Source organism: Octodon degus, unplaced genomic scaffold, assembly GCF_000260255.1.
Source record: "Octodon degus isolate 3935 unplaced genomic scaffold, OctDeg1.0 scaffold00075, whole genome shotgun sequence".
NCBI lineage: Eukaryota > Metazoa > Chordata > Mammalia > Rodentia > Octodontidae > Octodon > Octodon degus.
In genome coordinates this window covers 11,140,253-11,153,555 of record NW_004524651.1, presented here as the reverse complement: position 1 = coordinate 11,153,555, position 13,303 = coordinate 11,140,253, and the positions used below count along the sequence as shown (strand labels likewise).

The following is a 13,303-nucleotide window of genomic DNA, read 5'->3' as shown; positions in this document are numbered from 1 at the left end:
GGTACTGAGTCCTCATTCAAAGCAGTCTGTATGCTTAAGCGGGTGCTAACTAATTCCAAGGTACCTGAGGCCGAGATGCCCGTGCTACTGGCCAGGTGAGCCTCTTAACAGGAGCAGATGGCCAACAGGTGGTACAGGGTGGGGTCAGCATCTGTCAGAAGGGACTGACTCAGGGATCTAAATCAAGAGTGCTCCTGCTACCAAAGTGCACGGCTGGTACAGACAGACAATGCAGAAGAAACGCCGCTGCATCGTGACGGGATCCAGCGATGAGAACCTATCAGTAAAGCCAGAAGCAAATGCAGAAGAAGCACAGGCGTAGTTCGTACTGGTTTCCGAGGCTGGCTTAGACCCTCCATCATTCTAACCCCTAGTAAAGCAGAGTGAATGATGCGCACACACGTGGCGGCCTTAGGACTGAAGCCACATGTGCTGTGGCTGTGTGTCCTTCAGGATCATCCCCACACCACATAGCATGTGCAGGGCCCGAGAGCCTTGGGGACACTTTATGAGGTATCTTACTCCTGTAAGCTTTCAAGGAAGCGATACCCAGAAGCGTCACTTATTTCACGCCTAGTGAATACCATGCTTCATTTGCTGAAAGCAGATCATGAGGAAGGGCCCAGAGAGGCCCAGGCGGCTATATTTCTCCTAGCTATGGCTTTGGGAGGACATCTCTAATGACTTACTGACCAGACTGGCGTCAGCTCAGATGTCATGGGGAAATGGGTGAGTTAGCTGATGGGTTATGAGACCCTTGAGATGGACGTGCGATCCTGCACCCAGAGCCAGGGCTAAGTCCTTGGGGTGCTGCTGCAGAGAGCAGCGCTTCTGCTCGAGGAGACTTCAAAGGGAAAGTAGAATCAGTCTATATTCGTTTCCCTCCTCAAATCAGTCTACATTTTCCTGGTCTTGTTGGCTCTATTTTTCAAAATAATAAGCTTGGGGAACAGCCTAAGCATTTGTGATTCTTTATTAGAGTTAGCTTTTGCTATTTTCTTCACTGTTTGAGATTTGAGAGCACTCCCTAACTTTACACAGAGTGACACAGAAGGCAGCTCTGGGCTTGCTACGTTACCTGAGCCACACCTACACCACTTGCGACTGGATTACAGGACTGCAGGTCCTTCTGAAACCAGACCTGTAGTGCTATGTACCCCGGGGGGCTTGGCTATGAGTCGCTTGGTGGCAGGGTAAGGTCTTCTACGGTTCACTAACCACTCACCTGGGATAGGAGTGGTGCACCGGACTGTTCTCCTGCCTGGACTCTACAGAGGCCCACGTATATTTGGGAGGAGTCAGAGTGCACAAGCTCCTCTCTTGGTGCACACAGAGCCCAGTTCAGCTAAGTCCTTTAAGCTTTCTGAATGCCCCTAAGTGACTCAGACCCTTGATTTGCGATGCACTGCTTCTCTAAAGAAGGGCTTTGCTCTGAAGCAACACTACGAGGAAAGCAGTCAGCCCTGTAGCAATTGCATGCACATGGGGGGCCGCTGAGCAGCAGCGCCTAAACATCTTCACTGCGGCCTCATTTAATAATCCTGGCAGATGTGATCATACTTCTAATGGACACACAGACTAGACCTGCGAGGTGCACAGGAAGCCTTTCTCAGTCTCCAGTCTTCATGCCTTTTTAGATTAACCAGAAACACGAGAAACATGTACATCCTTCTGAGTTTGCTCCAGACCCTGTCAGTTGATGTCACTGCTATTATAAGTGCAGCAAATTTCATTTCTGTGTCACATCAGGCTAGAAAGAAACAAACCAACAGACCAGACACACAATGAGAACATGCAGTGGAGTTGTACCGGATGCATGGGCATCGATGTGCACACAGAAGAGGTCAAGCATTTCGAGTTCACACGAGCACAGATCTGTACCAGGCCCGAGGCGCTGTGAACAGGCCTTAAGCGGAGGGGGCAATGCAGAGGGGAAACAAAGCTGAGGAGGATGAGCGGGAAATGGGCAAGATGACTCGTCTGTACTTGAACATCTGACCTGTTAGCTGGCCGTCGCCTGCAGCAGGGGCGATGCGAATGTAAGGTGTTGTAAGCTGAGTCAGGATTATCGCAGCTAAGGCAAAGGAGGATTTCCAGGTCAGCATGCATGAGGGAGAAAAAAGCCAGACTGAAGCTAGGCTAGCAAGAAGAACCCCATCAGCACATCAAATTGTCTCAACTCTGTCCCAACAACAACACAAAGAAAAAAAAAGGAAAGAAAGAAAAAATAACATAGCAAGGTATTGAATTTTTCAACTCTTTTCTCTTAAACAAGGGCTAGTCAGGCAGGATTTCTACCTCAGGCACAGCTGCAAGTGTTGGTTGAGACCTGGGGAGATGGGCAGCAGGAAAAAATAAAACCAAAATCAGACTCTGAATTCAGCTGAAGATGTCAACTGTTTCTCACTGGTGAATGGAAGTTTATAGCCAATTGTGATATTCTGAACTTCAGGCTTTAAAAATATATCAGATTATTTAAAGCAATGTCACTTGTAATATTTTGTCTTCTTGCTCCAATTACTTTTGTAAGGAGTGTTATTGCCTTTCACTAAATTTTTTTAATTAGAGTGATTTGTCTAATAACTAGATTTCACACAGACTTCCATTTAAAGACTTTGCTTTTTCATATTATGAGAATTGAAAAATGTATCTCAAAGTACTGGTTAACAACAATGGACACCACTCATTGTCTTCGCTGTCATTGCCATGGCTAACTTGTGACCAGAGAAAGGGGCAAGATTCTTTGAAAGAACCACTAGGGCATCTTGCGGTGCTTGCAGTAAGCGGTTAACATTGACACACAGATACCGAAAAAAAAAAAAAAAAGAAAATTAAAATGTCACTTCTAACATGATACAGCTGGAAAATGATGCAAAGAAAAAATATTGAAAAATTAAGGACAGGCTTACAGGAAAGATAACTAATTTACATGGAACAGCCTGGTACTGTTAGAAATGTGGCAGCAAGTAAGGAAAATAGATCATCTACCATCTGCAGACAATTAAACCCCATACTGCTGCAGCATAGTATTTTGCAACCTCCCTCTGCACCACTGAAACAGTGTTGCTTCTTAGAATGAGACAACTGTGGCAACTGAGCTTAAAGTGGGAAAGGAGAAGAGACGGAAGGGCAAAAAATATATATATAATACACACCCAACATAGCTCAGATAATCGCACTACTAACTTCTACTAGTTCACTGACAGGAATGGTTAGTGCTTATATTATCCGATCAACCTTGCACGCCTGTATCTGGTCATCTGAACAACTACTTGGAAGTTAACAATATGCAACATAATGATCGCTGTTGATTTTCCTGTCATCTTTTTTGAAATTCTGTATGATTTTTAGTTTTTTAAAATTCTCTTTAAAATAAACAAAAGAAAAAAGGGTGCAGCAGTCTTTTACATGTTATTCACGAATGCATCCCAGTTTTGCAAAGTGAGATAAACTGGCCAGAGAACAGAGTTCCCAACACAGCACTATGATGATTCTGCAGACAGAAGATCTCTGCAGATTTGGATACAACAAGTTGAACATTGTAAAATGTTATTTCTAAGATTTGTTACACAGCTGATGTGGATTACAGGTCTATATATGTAACATGTTTGGTTGGCCACAGAATACTGTGGTTCAGCTGATACTCTTACGTAGTTTCTGTTACTTATAAGAAAATCAGAACAAGCTGCGTTGGAGTAAGACACTGTCCATTAAAGCATTAGGGCTCTTATCTTCTATCCAAAAGGGTGAAAGATATGAACAAAAACTACTCGAAAACAGGCCTCGTAGGCAGCAGGTACCTGCAAATGAAGAAGTACCCAAGCTACAAGGAGGCGAAGTCACATAGACAAAGTTCATACACCAGAAAAGCACTCCGCAACGGTCGCTGTGTTCCAATCTGTGAAGTAGTTCTTTGTAGCTATTATTTTTAGTGCAAGGACAGCACTTGCTTACATTAGAAATTACTTTAAAATGGGCAGGGTTGAGGTCAGTAGTTGTGACAAAAACCACGTGGCCCTCCAAGCCTAAAACACTGTATTCCTTTCATTTCTTTGCAGTGCTGGGGACTGAGTTCAGGGACTGGGATGCTAGGCAAGAGCTCAGCCACTGAGCTGCATCCCCAGCTCAAAATAACCTTGATCTGGTCCTTGACATAAAAGGCGTGCTGCTTCCTGCCTTAAAATACCAGTAATGATGCAGAATAAAAGAGGACATTATGAAGTTTGGCAGAGTAAGGTCAGAATTCCCATGCTGTACTTAACAGACAGTATCTGGTGGCTTTGGCCCTGGGGCCCTGGGGACAGAGGCAAGCAGGGAAGGAGTCCAGCGTGGGCTCCATGCTGGCATTGCAGAGCCGAGCCAGGATCTTCCAGATCCTGCATGTGCATATACCAATAGGGTTGTGCAAGGCCCTGTGTTCCCTGAAAGATGAGACTGGTTTGTATAAATTTGAGAAACAGACTTTGGGGTTTCTTATTTTTGAGAACCTTTTAGGGGCCTACATATACTGCTGATGCACATTATGAAGATTATGAATTATCAAGAATAAGAAAAAATTTTCTTTACAAAATGTTGAAAACTGTATGTATATATTCCTGTTTCTAAATCCGTAGCCTAAATAATAGGAGATTGGCATACATGAGTGATCTCACAATGCAATTTGTTTTCCCTTGGATTCAATATGCACAATTAAAAGGAATCTTAATTAGGTTTACATCTCAGCAGACATTCTTTTTGGTTCTTTTATCAAAGCATTTCCATTCTGTAACATTATGGCCAGAAAGGATGGTATTTCTTTGAACAAAAGAGTGAAAAGAAAAACAGGCTGGAGAAACTTCTCCAAGAGCCTAGTGATTAAAAAAAGAAACATTCAAATTTCTGAATATAGTTAGAAATTATATCAGAACAATAGAAATCCTTCAATGTTTCCTCAAGGTCTTCCAGCAAAGCATATTCACATCCAGTACAAATTTGAGTTAAATAAAATACAAGAATTACAAACAGCAAAGCATTTTTCATAGAAAATTCCCTTTAAAAACATAACAGTGGAATAAGTCTTTTCTTGTGGTTTAAGGTTTAAAGTCTGACCTCTCTGTTAGTTTTGCAGAGAATTAAACTAGTGTTTGCACACCAACACTTGTAGCTCTAGTGCTGCGAGCCAGACTGAAGCAAGGAAGGGACCCGTGAATGGCCTGAACCCTCCATGCACCGAAAGTCAGCCAACATGAACACCCCAAACTTTGAGGGATTCAAGGGCTTCAAAAGATGAAATCTCTATGCATTTGTACTTGAAAGGCATTCCAATAATTTTAAAAACAAAGGGGTAACAGGAAATCACCCACTGATTACATTGTTAGGAACAAACATGAGTGACATCATATTAAAGAAAATGTTCCCTTATAAAAGATTAACACATATGTCCAAACTGATCATCATATCAATTAGAGTGGACATACCTCATCTGATACAAGAGATCTAGTTTACTAACATGACCTACTTGGATTTTTGTTATCCTGACAATTTTTAATTGGTTATAGTTTTTAACCTTGCCAGTTATTATAAGGCAGTTATAATCAATACAGAGGTTAAAGAAAACACATGAATTACTAATATAACATACAGTTGGACCAAAGGGTCACGAAAAGAACCTATATAAAAATGTGGATGTGACTGAAAAAAATAAAAAAATTTGAGAACCTAACAAGTAGTCAAAGCTCTCCTATTCCCTGTATGCTGTGGATAAAAAGAAACCTTCTCATTGTGAGCGGGACAGTCGAACATCACATGTATCCTACAGTGAGGTGCCCTTGCTTCTCAGATCATCCACATCATCAATTAAACTACAGCCACATGTAGTAGCCATGGAGAAGTCAATAGACGTAGAAATTAAAGGATACGTAAAATATAGGCAATCCTCCAAATGTGAAGACGTGGAATGACATAACTTAGGGGTTTTTCCTGTGTATAACTTTTATAAGTTTTATATTTGAGATGATGAGTGTCAGAAGATATCTTTGAAATATGATTAAGATAATCACAACAATAAATGTATAAATAGTATGAACTACATTTTTAAGAGACATACCCACACTTGAAATTACAAACTCCCCTTTTGTGGAGACACCTCCACCTCCACCCTCCCTAAGAGACACTCATCAACAGTGTTCCGGAGAACACTGAAACCTGTAAACCCAGAGAGCGGCTTAGGAAAGCCGCCTAGTGCCTGAGAGCTTGATTAAGCCACTCTGCTGTCAGGAGTAGGTGGCAAACCCTCAGGACGCCTGGATTCGTCCCTCCAGCTCCTTTATTGCACAGCACGAACAGAGTTGTTAAATCGACTTATTTCGCTGTTCCAGACAAGCAGGCAAGATGGAATGGCTTCCTGTGCTTCAAAAGGAATTTTTAGGATACAGAAGGGAAGTATTTCTCATTATAAGGGCGGTGGAGTGTTCTGCCATGCTGAGTGGGGAGCGGCTGAGCCGTCCACGCCGAATGTCACAAAATCGTACGACACAGCGCCACTCTTCCCCGGGGGGACAGGATCTCCCCTAGTTTCTCACTGTACTAGGATTTTATGAAACAAAAATGACAGTGTTAGGCAATGAATATTAAAATGTGTTTTCTTATTTCCCCAAAAGGGGTTATTTGGATGGAGCTTGCTGTTGTGTAAACGTTTGCAAATGACTCAGAAAAGACAAGCGGGGTATCGGCCACTTGGGTCATCTGACTGCCTAATCACGCTTGGGTGGATTGAAAAACAAATTACAATATTGATGAAATCTAGCGGATGGGAGAAAATGGCCCAAATCACCATCTAATTCAATCTATTGTGAAAACAGCAAACTTGTCAGGTTTCTATACTTACTAGTGAGTTATTTCTATAATACTTCAATTACGTAAATGAGCCTGATGACAGAGATCTCACTGTTTGCAAGAAGTGGGCAGGCACTCAGTTCCGGTAGAGGGACTTAAGAGGTTTGTGCCACACAGCCCTGGGCCAGAGCTCCTTCAGGATGAGAAGCACCAAACACAGGCAGGAGAACCCTGGGGAACAGTGTCCACGCCGGGGTCAAGCCTGAACCCCAGATTACGGCTGAGGGACCTGCTAGGCCAGTGCCCTCCAACAACCCACGCGTCCACCTGTTAAACATGAAGAGTGGCAGGATCTGTCTCCTTCTTGCAGTTATAGTGCAGAAATAAATGCAAATTCATGAATGACAGTGGTTCCCAAACTTTCAGCTGTGAGGTAAACATAAGGCATTGTCAATTAGGCGCCCTGGGACTAGATTCACCCTCAGACTGTAAGGTCCGCAGAGGTGTAAGAAGGCATTACTGCCAGAGCCCTGTGTTGGGTCAGAGCCACAAGGTGGAGCGCAAAGCGCCAGGATGTAACCCAGTTCAGCGGCTCTCTAGTACTGTGATCGCTGGTAGGTGCCCGGGAGCCGCCATTCTACTTACGGCTGATTTACTGCCACAAGTAGAGGCCCTTAATCAGGTACAACAAGATATAAAGAGTGTCTTTAATCTACATGAGTGGATTCTCGGGAAAAGAGCGAGAACCCCGTGAGGACAAACAGAGCGGAAGGGCTCGCCCACCCACGCCTACCCCACAGGGTTCAACCAAGACATATCTGCTAGGCTACCACTAAGCTGCCAAAGCCGTGCAGCCTCACACCTTCATGAGACAAGACTGCAACGAGGACGGCATGCTCCTGTGCCTCCTTGGCGTGTTCATGCTGTCGTCTGAAGGCTGAACAACTGTGAGGATGGCTCTTGCGCAAGAACCCGTCCAGTGTGATCTTCCCATCCCTCCTCAGCTCAGTCACACAGAAAAAACCAGCAAGTTTACAAAGTGGGGCTAAGACTTCAACTCTGCCTTTTATCTGAAGATTCACTGTATACAATCCAGTTTCATCAGGTATGGGACATTGTGGCTTAAGGCATGTATGACGTCTGATAAAGATTAATATGAAAAGAAATTTTTAAAAGCCACTGAAAACTGCTTTGAGCATAGCACTAAGACTTAGTTTAAAAAAGATCAACACGAGTCAAGTCTAACTGCCATCATTCCCTGATACATACATACATACATACATACATACATACATATATATATGTACATGCATATGTGTATACAGTATATATGTATACACATTTATAATTCATTGGAATTACATTTCAAGCAATTTTAAAACAGCCTAAAGTAAGTTTTAAAAGACATAAATCAGGAAATCAACCCACAGTTTCAACCTACCTTTTGTGGCTACTTGAACACAGTCGATTTTGGTTTCCTGTAAGAAATAAAGAGGGGAGGAGTCATGCCTCATGCTTTATTAAAAGTAGCAGAGAGCTCTGGAGCTCTAGTTAAGGAACTGGATAAGGAAGTGCTCGCTGTCCCGACCGAGGCTTCATCAGCGCTGATTACCCAGGGGCGCTGCTCACACACGGATTCCAGTGCCCTTCGCGGCAGCCCTGGAAGAGCCTAACTGTTAAGGAGGGCCGAGTGAATGCCCATGTCCTGCCCAGCGGGGCTGGGCTCCTGCTGCAGCCTGTGCCTGGCCCCAGTGTCCCTGCCCCCCTGACTTTTGCCAGGGGGACACTGAAAGTCAGGACTGCACTAGAAAGGACAGAGACCGAGGTGGGGACTTGGAAACTTTCCCTCTCCCTACGGCGGCTTTGAGTTCTTATCAGAGCTCTGGACAGCCGTGACCAGGAAAGGGGGGGCCACTTCAGAAATGACGCCAAGAGAATTTTACTTTGTTTCCATCTCATCTTTCTAAAACTGTCTTCTCTTAGAAAAGAAAAAAGACACCTAATTTAGCTGTAGCTATTAGAGGCATAAACTCTCGGAGCGAAAGAAATGACACAAAATGTGCTTAAAAGACAGATGCTGTGGATCTCACAAAATTTTAAATGAGCTGGATCTATATGTTATAGCTGTGCTGTTTTCCTGTAAGATTAGTAAGCTAAGCAGAATGGCTAGCCAGCTTTTGGAAGGAAGGAAATCTGTGCATAACAATCATCACGAGGATCTACTTTTCTAACTCCTCCAAAACATGATGAATGTTCTCATTTCTTGCCATAAATTTCTCTACATGAAAATAATTTTACGAAGAGGAGAAACTCATTTTCTTATGAGTAAACACAGAGGCCTGACTTTGTCCATTCACTACCACCTCACTTATCTGCCGTTGGCCTAACAACCCCAGAAGCCTGAAGCCAGCGGTCATCTGTACAACGTACCCCATTGGCTCGACTAGCAGCTTGGAAGTAAATCCTGTAGCTTTTGTGGGGGAGCAGCGGGGTGTTCCAGTACCCGCTGTAGGTCCTGTTGTCACCGATGGTGAAAGGCTGGGCAGCTTGGATGCTGTCGGCCGGGAACTCGGCGGCGAAGTAGTACTGCGAGTTCAGGAGGGACGCGTTCTGGAAGTGGATCGGTATCGGGTAGCACTTCAATATCTCTGTTGTCTTTTTAGTTCTTCGAGGGCGTTCCTCCTCAACAACTATTTGGTAGACACTGCAACAAAGAGGGCGGTCATCAGTGATCTGTCTGGGTAAGAGCCATCCACTCTGCCTGCAGTTTGGCACAGTGGCAGCGCACGTGAATGCAGAACACGCTGGATGGCATCGCGGGGCCCGGCGTGGCGTGTGATGCGCCACAGTGCGTGACAGACTGTCACTTCCTGCTGGCTCCTGGCAAGAGACAATGCTTACACTCCCCCGCAGAATATTCTAGCACAGTGTTCTGAGAGGAACAAAATTCACCATACTCAAAAAGAGTACGTGAGAATTGTTGCTGTTTATAAGCTGGATGCTGAAAGAGTGTCCTTTAGCCACACGACTGAAGGGGGTCTTGTGGAGAAGTAACTGCACATTTGCAACCAAAGGCAAGGTGTCCCTAAATAAGGAAAAGTGAGCCAAAGTCTTCAGTCCTAACCCTGGGCACTTTCTGCTGGGAGCGGTCATGCAAGTCCTCCACGCAGCTGGCCGGATTCCTTCCTGCATGACTGAGGCTGTAATTAAAGACCTTCCTCGAGGAAGGACACTCAGGAGGTTAAGCACACTTTGACGCCTCTCCTCTCCTCTCCCTGTCATACGCACACTCAGCTGTCGTGATTTAAAAACACATCTATCTGCAAAGCCTTTGATGCCTCTCCAGCAAGGTGCTGCATTGGTGCTGTGTCACGACTCATGCGCCACCAACAGAATGGCAGCAGGGATGCTGTAGGTGCTGCTAGGAGAAGCCCGCCCCCAAGGCTATGACGCCATGACCTTGAACCTGCCATGCTCGCGAGGACACAGGCGGGCGCTCTGCCCACAGCGTGGGGGCCACGTGTGGCCACTGCAGGAGTTCACACGTCTGAGCCTGCCCATGCGTGCGGTCCCCACAGACCCAAAGCAGAAGCTGCCCGGCCAGCCCTCTGCACCATTTATTAACTCAAAGTAGGACTTTTTAGTTTCACGGTGGCAGAAACTAACCCAGGGCCTCGCACATTCTCCTCCACAGCTGGGCGACATCCCTAGTGCCTATTAAGTTACCCAGGATAGCTGGCTTCACACTTGAGATCCTCCTGCCTCAGCCTCCCAAGCTGCTGGGTTGCACGTATATGACACACACCTGGCTCAACAAACGCTGAGCAGCTACTACATGCCAAGCACTGCTCTACTTGAACTCAAATAATATATTGTTCCCTAAAAAGCTATCTCCTAATGAAACCAAATTTTGTTGTGTAATTTAAATACCATCCAGATGAAAAAATAATTTTGCCCAAGCAGCAATTTAATGAGGATTGGGTGAAAATTTGAGAATTAAATGGTCATTTAGTGGGCCTCCGTTGTAGCCAGCAAGCATTAGTTGCATTATACACCCGACTCCAGACACATTATTTTTTAAATGGCTACCATCTCCTCATCTTCAGATATATTAAAGACAGAACTAAGTTGACTGGAGCCATTTCCAGCCACGAATGTCTTTTCATCCTTGCTCCACAAGACAAATTAGATTTGCAAGCATCCAGACCTCAAATCTATTTGCTCTTTAATAATTTAAGCACTCAAAGGTCAAGCAGCTCTTTTCTATTCCCCTTTATCAAAGTCCAAGTGCTAATGAAAAATAGCTCAGTCCTCCTGCTGCCCATGGCCATCCCTCATCATTGCCCGGACGGAAATCAGCACGTCATTAGTGTCTCGGTCTCTGGTACCTGGGCTGAAGCACATGGCTTCCATCTGTACCCAAGACATCATGCCACAAATGAATTTCAGAAAACCATTCCATCCACAGTCATGCTCTCCAAACTAGCTTTAAAAATCACACCAATGGTTTTTCTAAAAAGATTAAAGAAAGCACAAGCTCAAGGACAGGAAGCCGATCAGAAGGTTCTAGCTTAGCGAGGTGAATTAAAATTCTATTATTCTTTCAATGTATCACACAGGCTCATTTGTTTATTAAAATTGCACCATGGCTAGCCCTGTTCTACCCCTGCTCTGGAATAGAGAGCAACATAAAACCTTCCCGTGGCATTTGCAATATTAAAGTGCAGCTCGAAGCCGAGATGAATCTGCCAAAAGTGTGACATCACTATATCAGAACTTTCTGACGGAATGAAATTTAATTTAAAGTTTAATTTATGCTAGGCTTTTCTACAACAAAATTCTAAGGCCTTTACAGGAGAATAAGAAATCTGCATTTATATAGAATAGCTCATGAAGTATAACCCAGAAAGGAACATCAGAATATCTTTCATGTCCTTTTTTATACTTGAAAGTTCAAATGTGATTAAATGTTTTCAGTTTTTCCCCAACTCTGAGGTCTCTCAGAAGCCTGCAGATTTGAAATTGACTTAATTTTTTTGTCCTAATTCATTACAAGATTAAACCCTTCATCATTAAGTCCATTTTTCTTATCCATTTATTTTATTTCTTATCAGCATAAAGTAGTAGCAGCTGGCTGGCAGGACAAGGGCTAAAGAAGAGAGGGCCAGGAAAGAGATGCAGGATTCTTTTATCCTGGCTCTGCCCATAGTTCCTTTAGGTCTTTTTTTTTTTAATTTGTCTCAGGGTCTCGCTGTGCAGTTCAGACTCATAGTGATCATCCTGCCTCAGCCTTACCAGTACTAGGATTACAGGCATGCATCACCACACCCAGCTTTGGGGCCAGCATAGAGCACCCAGGGGTCTGGGGCCAGAAGGACATGTGGTACTGGGGATCGAACATTGGCTGGGTTCTTGCACTTGCCAGGCAGGTGCTTAGACCACTGAGCTATCTCCCCAACCCCAATTAATCCTTTTTTTTTTAAAAAAATGTATTTTAAAAAATACAGAGTCTACATGGTCTCATTACCCAGATCAGACTCATAGTGATCCTCCTGTTTTCACTCTCTCAACCGCTGGGATTACAGGTGCACACCACCATGCCCAACCTCACTCCACGTCTCGGCTCACCCCGGAGGCAGGGCCGGCTTGGCATTGGTGCTGAAGATTGAACCCCCATCCCTGTGCTCTGCCTAAGCAAGCGCTTTAGTCTGCTGAGGTAGCTGGCCAACCCTTCCAATTGATCCTTTAAAACACAATTCTGATCATTTCAGGGACTCACAGCTGAGTTCCTTTCATGGCTGTTACTGCCTTTCACCTTGACTTGAAACTTTTGGAAAAATTTATAAATCTGTATATATCTTAAAAGAGAAATCAGTGCTGATATCTTTTTTTTTTTTTTTTTTTTTTTTTGTGGAACCAGCGATTGAACTCAGGCCCTTGTGCTTGCCAGGGAAGTGCTTATTCCAATAAGCCATCTCCCCGGCCCCACTTTCTGATGTCTTTCTAATGAGTAATTCAGGTGGGGGAATGGGAGAAAGTGAAAATACTACATGCAGGCTAAGCACGAGTCCAGTTGCTGCCCTGCAGCCCACGGGCAGCATGTGCTCTTCTCGCACCCTAGTCAGACATGGCCTGCTCTTGAACCTGTTAGTGTTTATTGAAATGACACCCAAGTATTCTCAAGAACCTGTTAGGATTGCCCTGAGGTTTTAAAAGTATGTCATCGGTTGAAAATTAGGAAGCAGACGGCACTCGGCATGCTGCCTTCATGGCAGGGCTTCCCGGAGCCCAGAGGAGAACATCGGTGCTATCGACAGCGAGCCCCGCTTCATCCTAGTCACGGGTGACTGATGGTGACGAGCGTCCCACAGACGACAGCGCGGTGTCACACACCATACGGCATGGCCAGACCTGTGGGGCTAACGTTGCACGGTACGGCCGTAACTTCTCTGCCCTGCTGCAATCTCAAGGCTGGCCCTACACACTGCTG

General features: G+C 44.6%; 1 protein-coding gene across 1 annotated transcript in view; it reads right to left on the bottom strand.

The window, feature by feature from the left end:
- Ptprm (protein tyrosine phosphatase, receptor type M) overlaps positions 1 to 13,303 on the bottom strand; it is a 681,934-nt gene that overhangs the window by 241,531 nt on the left and 427,100 nt on the right. The window contains exons 13-14 of the mRNA XM_023720402.1: positions 9,244 to 9,517; positions 8,255 to 8,291 (exon numbers count right to left, since the gene is read on the bottom strand). Coding sequence (XP_023576170.1) covers positions 8,255 to 8,291; positions 9,244 to 9,517 — 311 coding nt within the window. The remainder of the gene's footprint in view (positions 1 to 8,254; positions 8,292 to 9,243; positions 9,518 to 13,303) is intronic.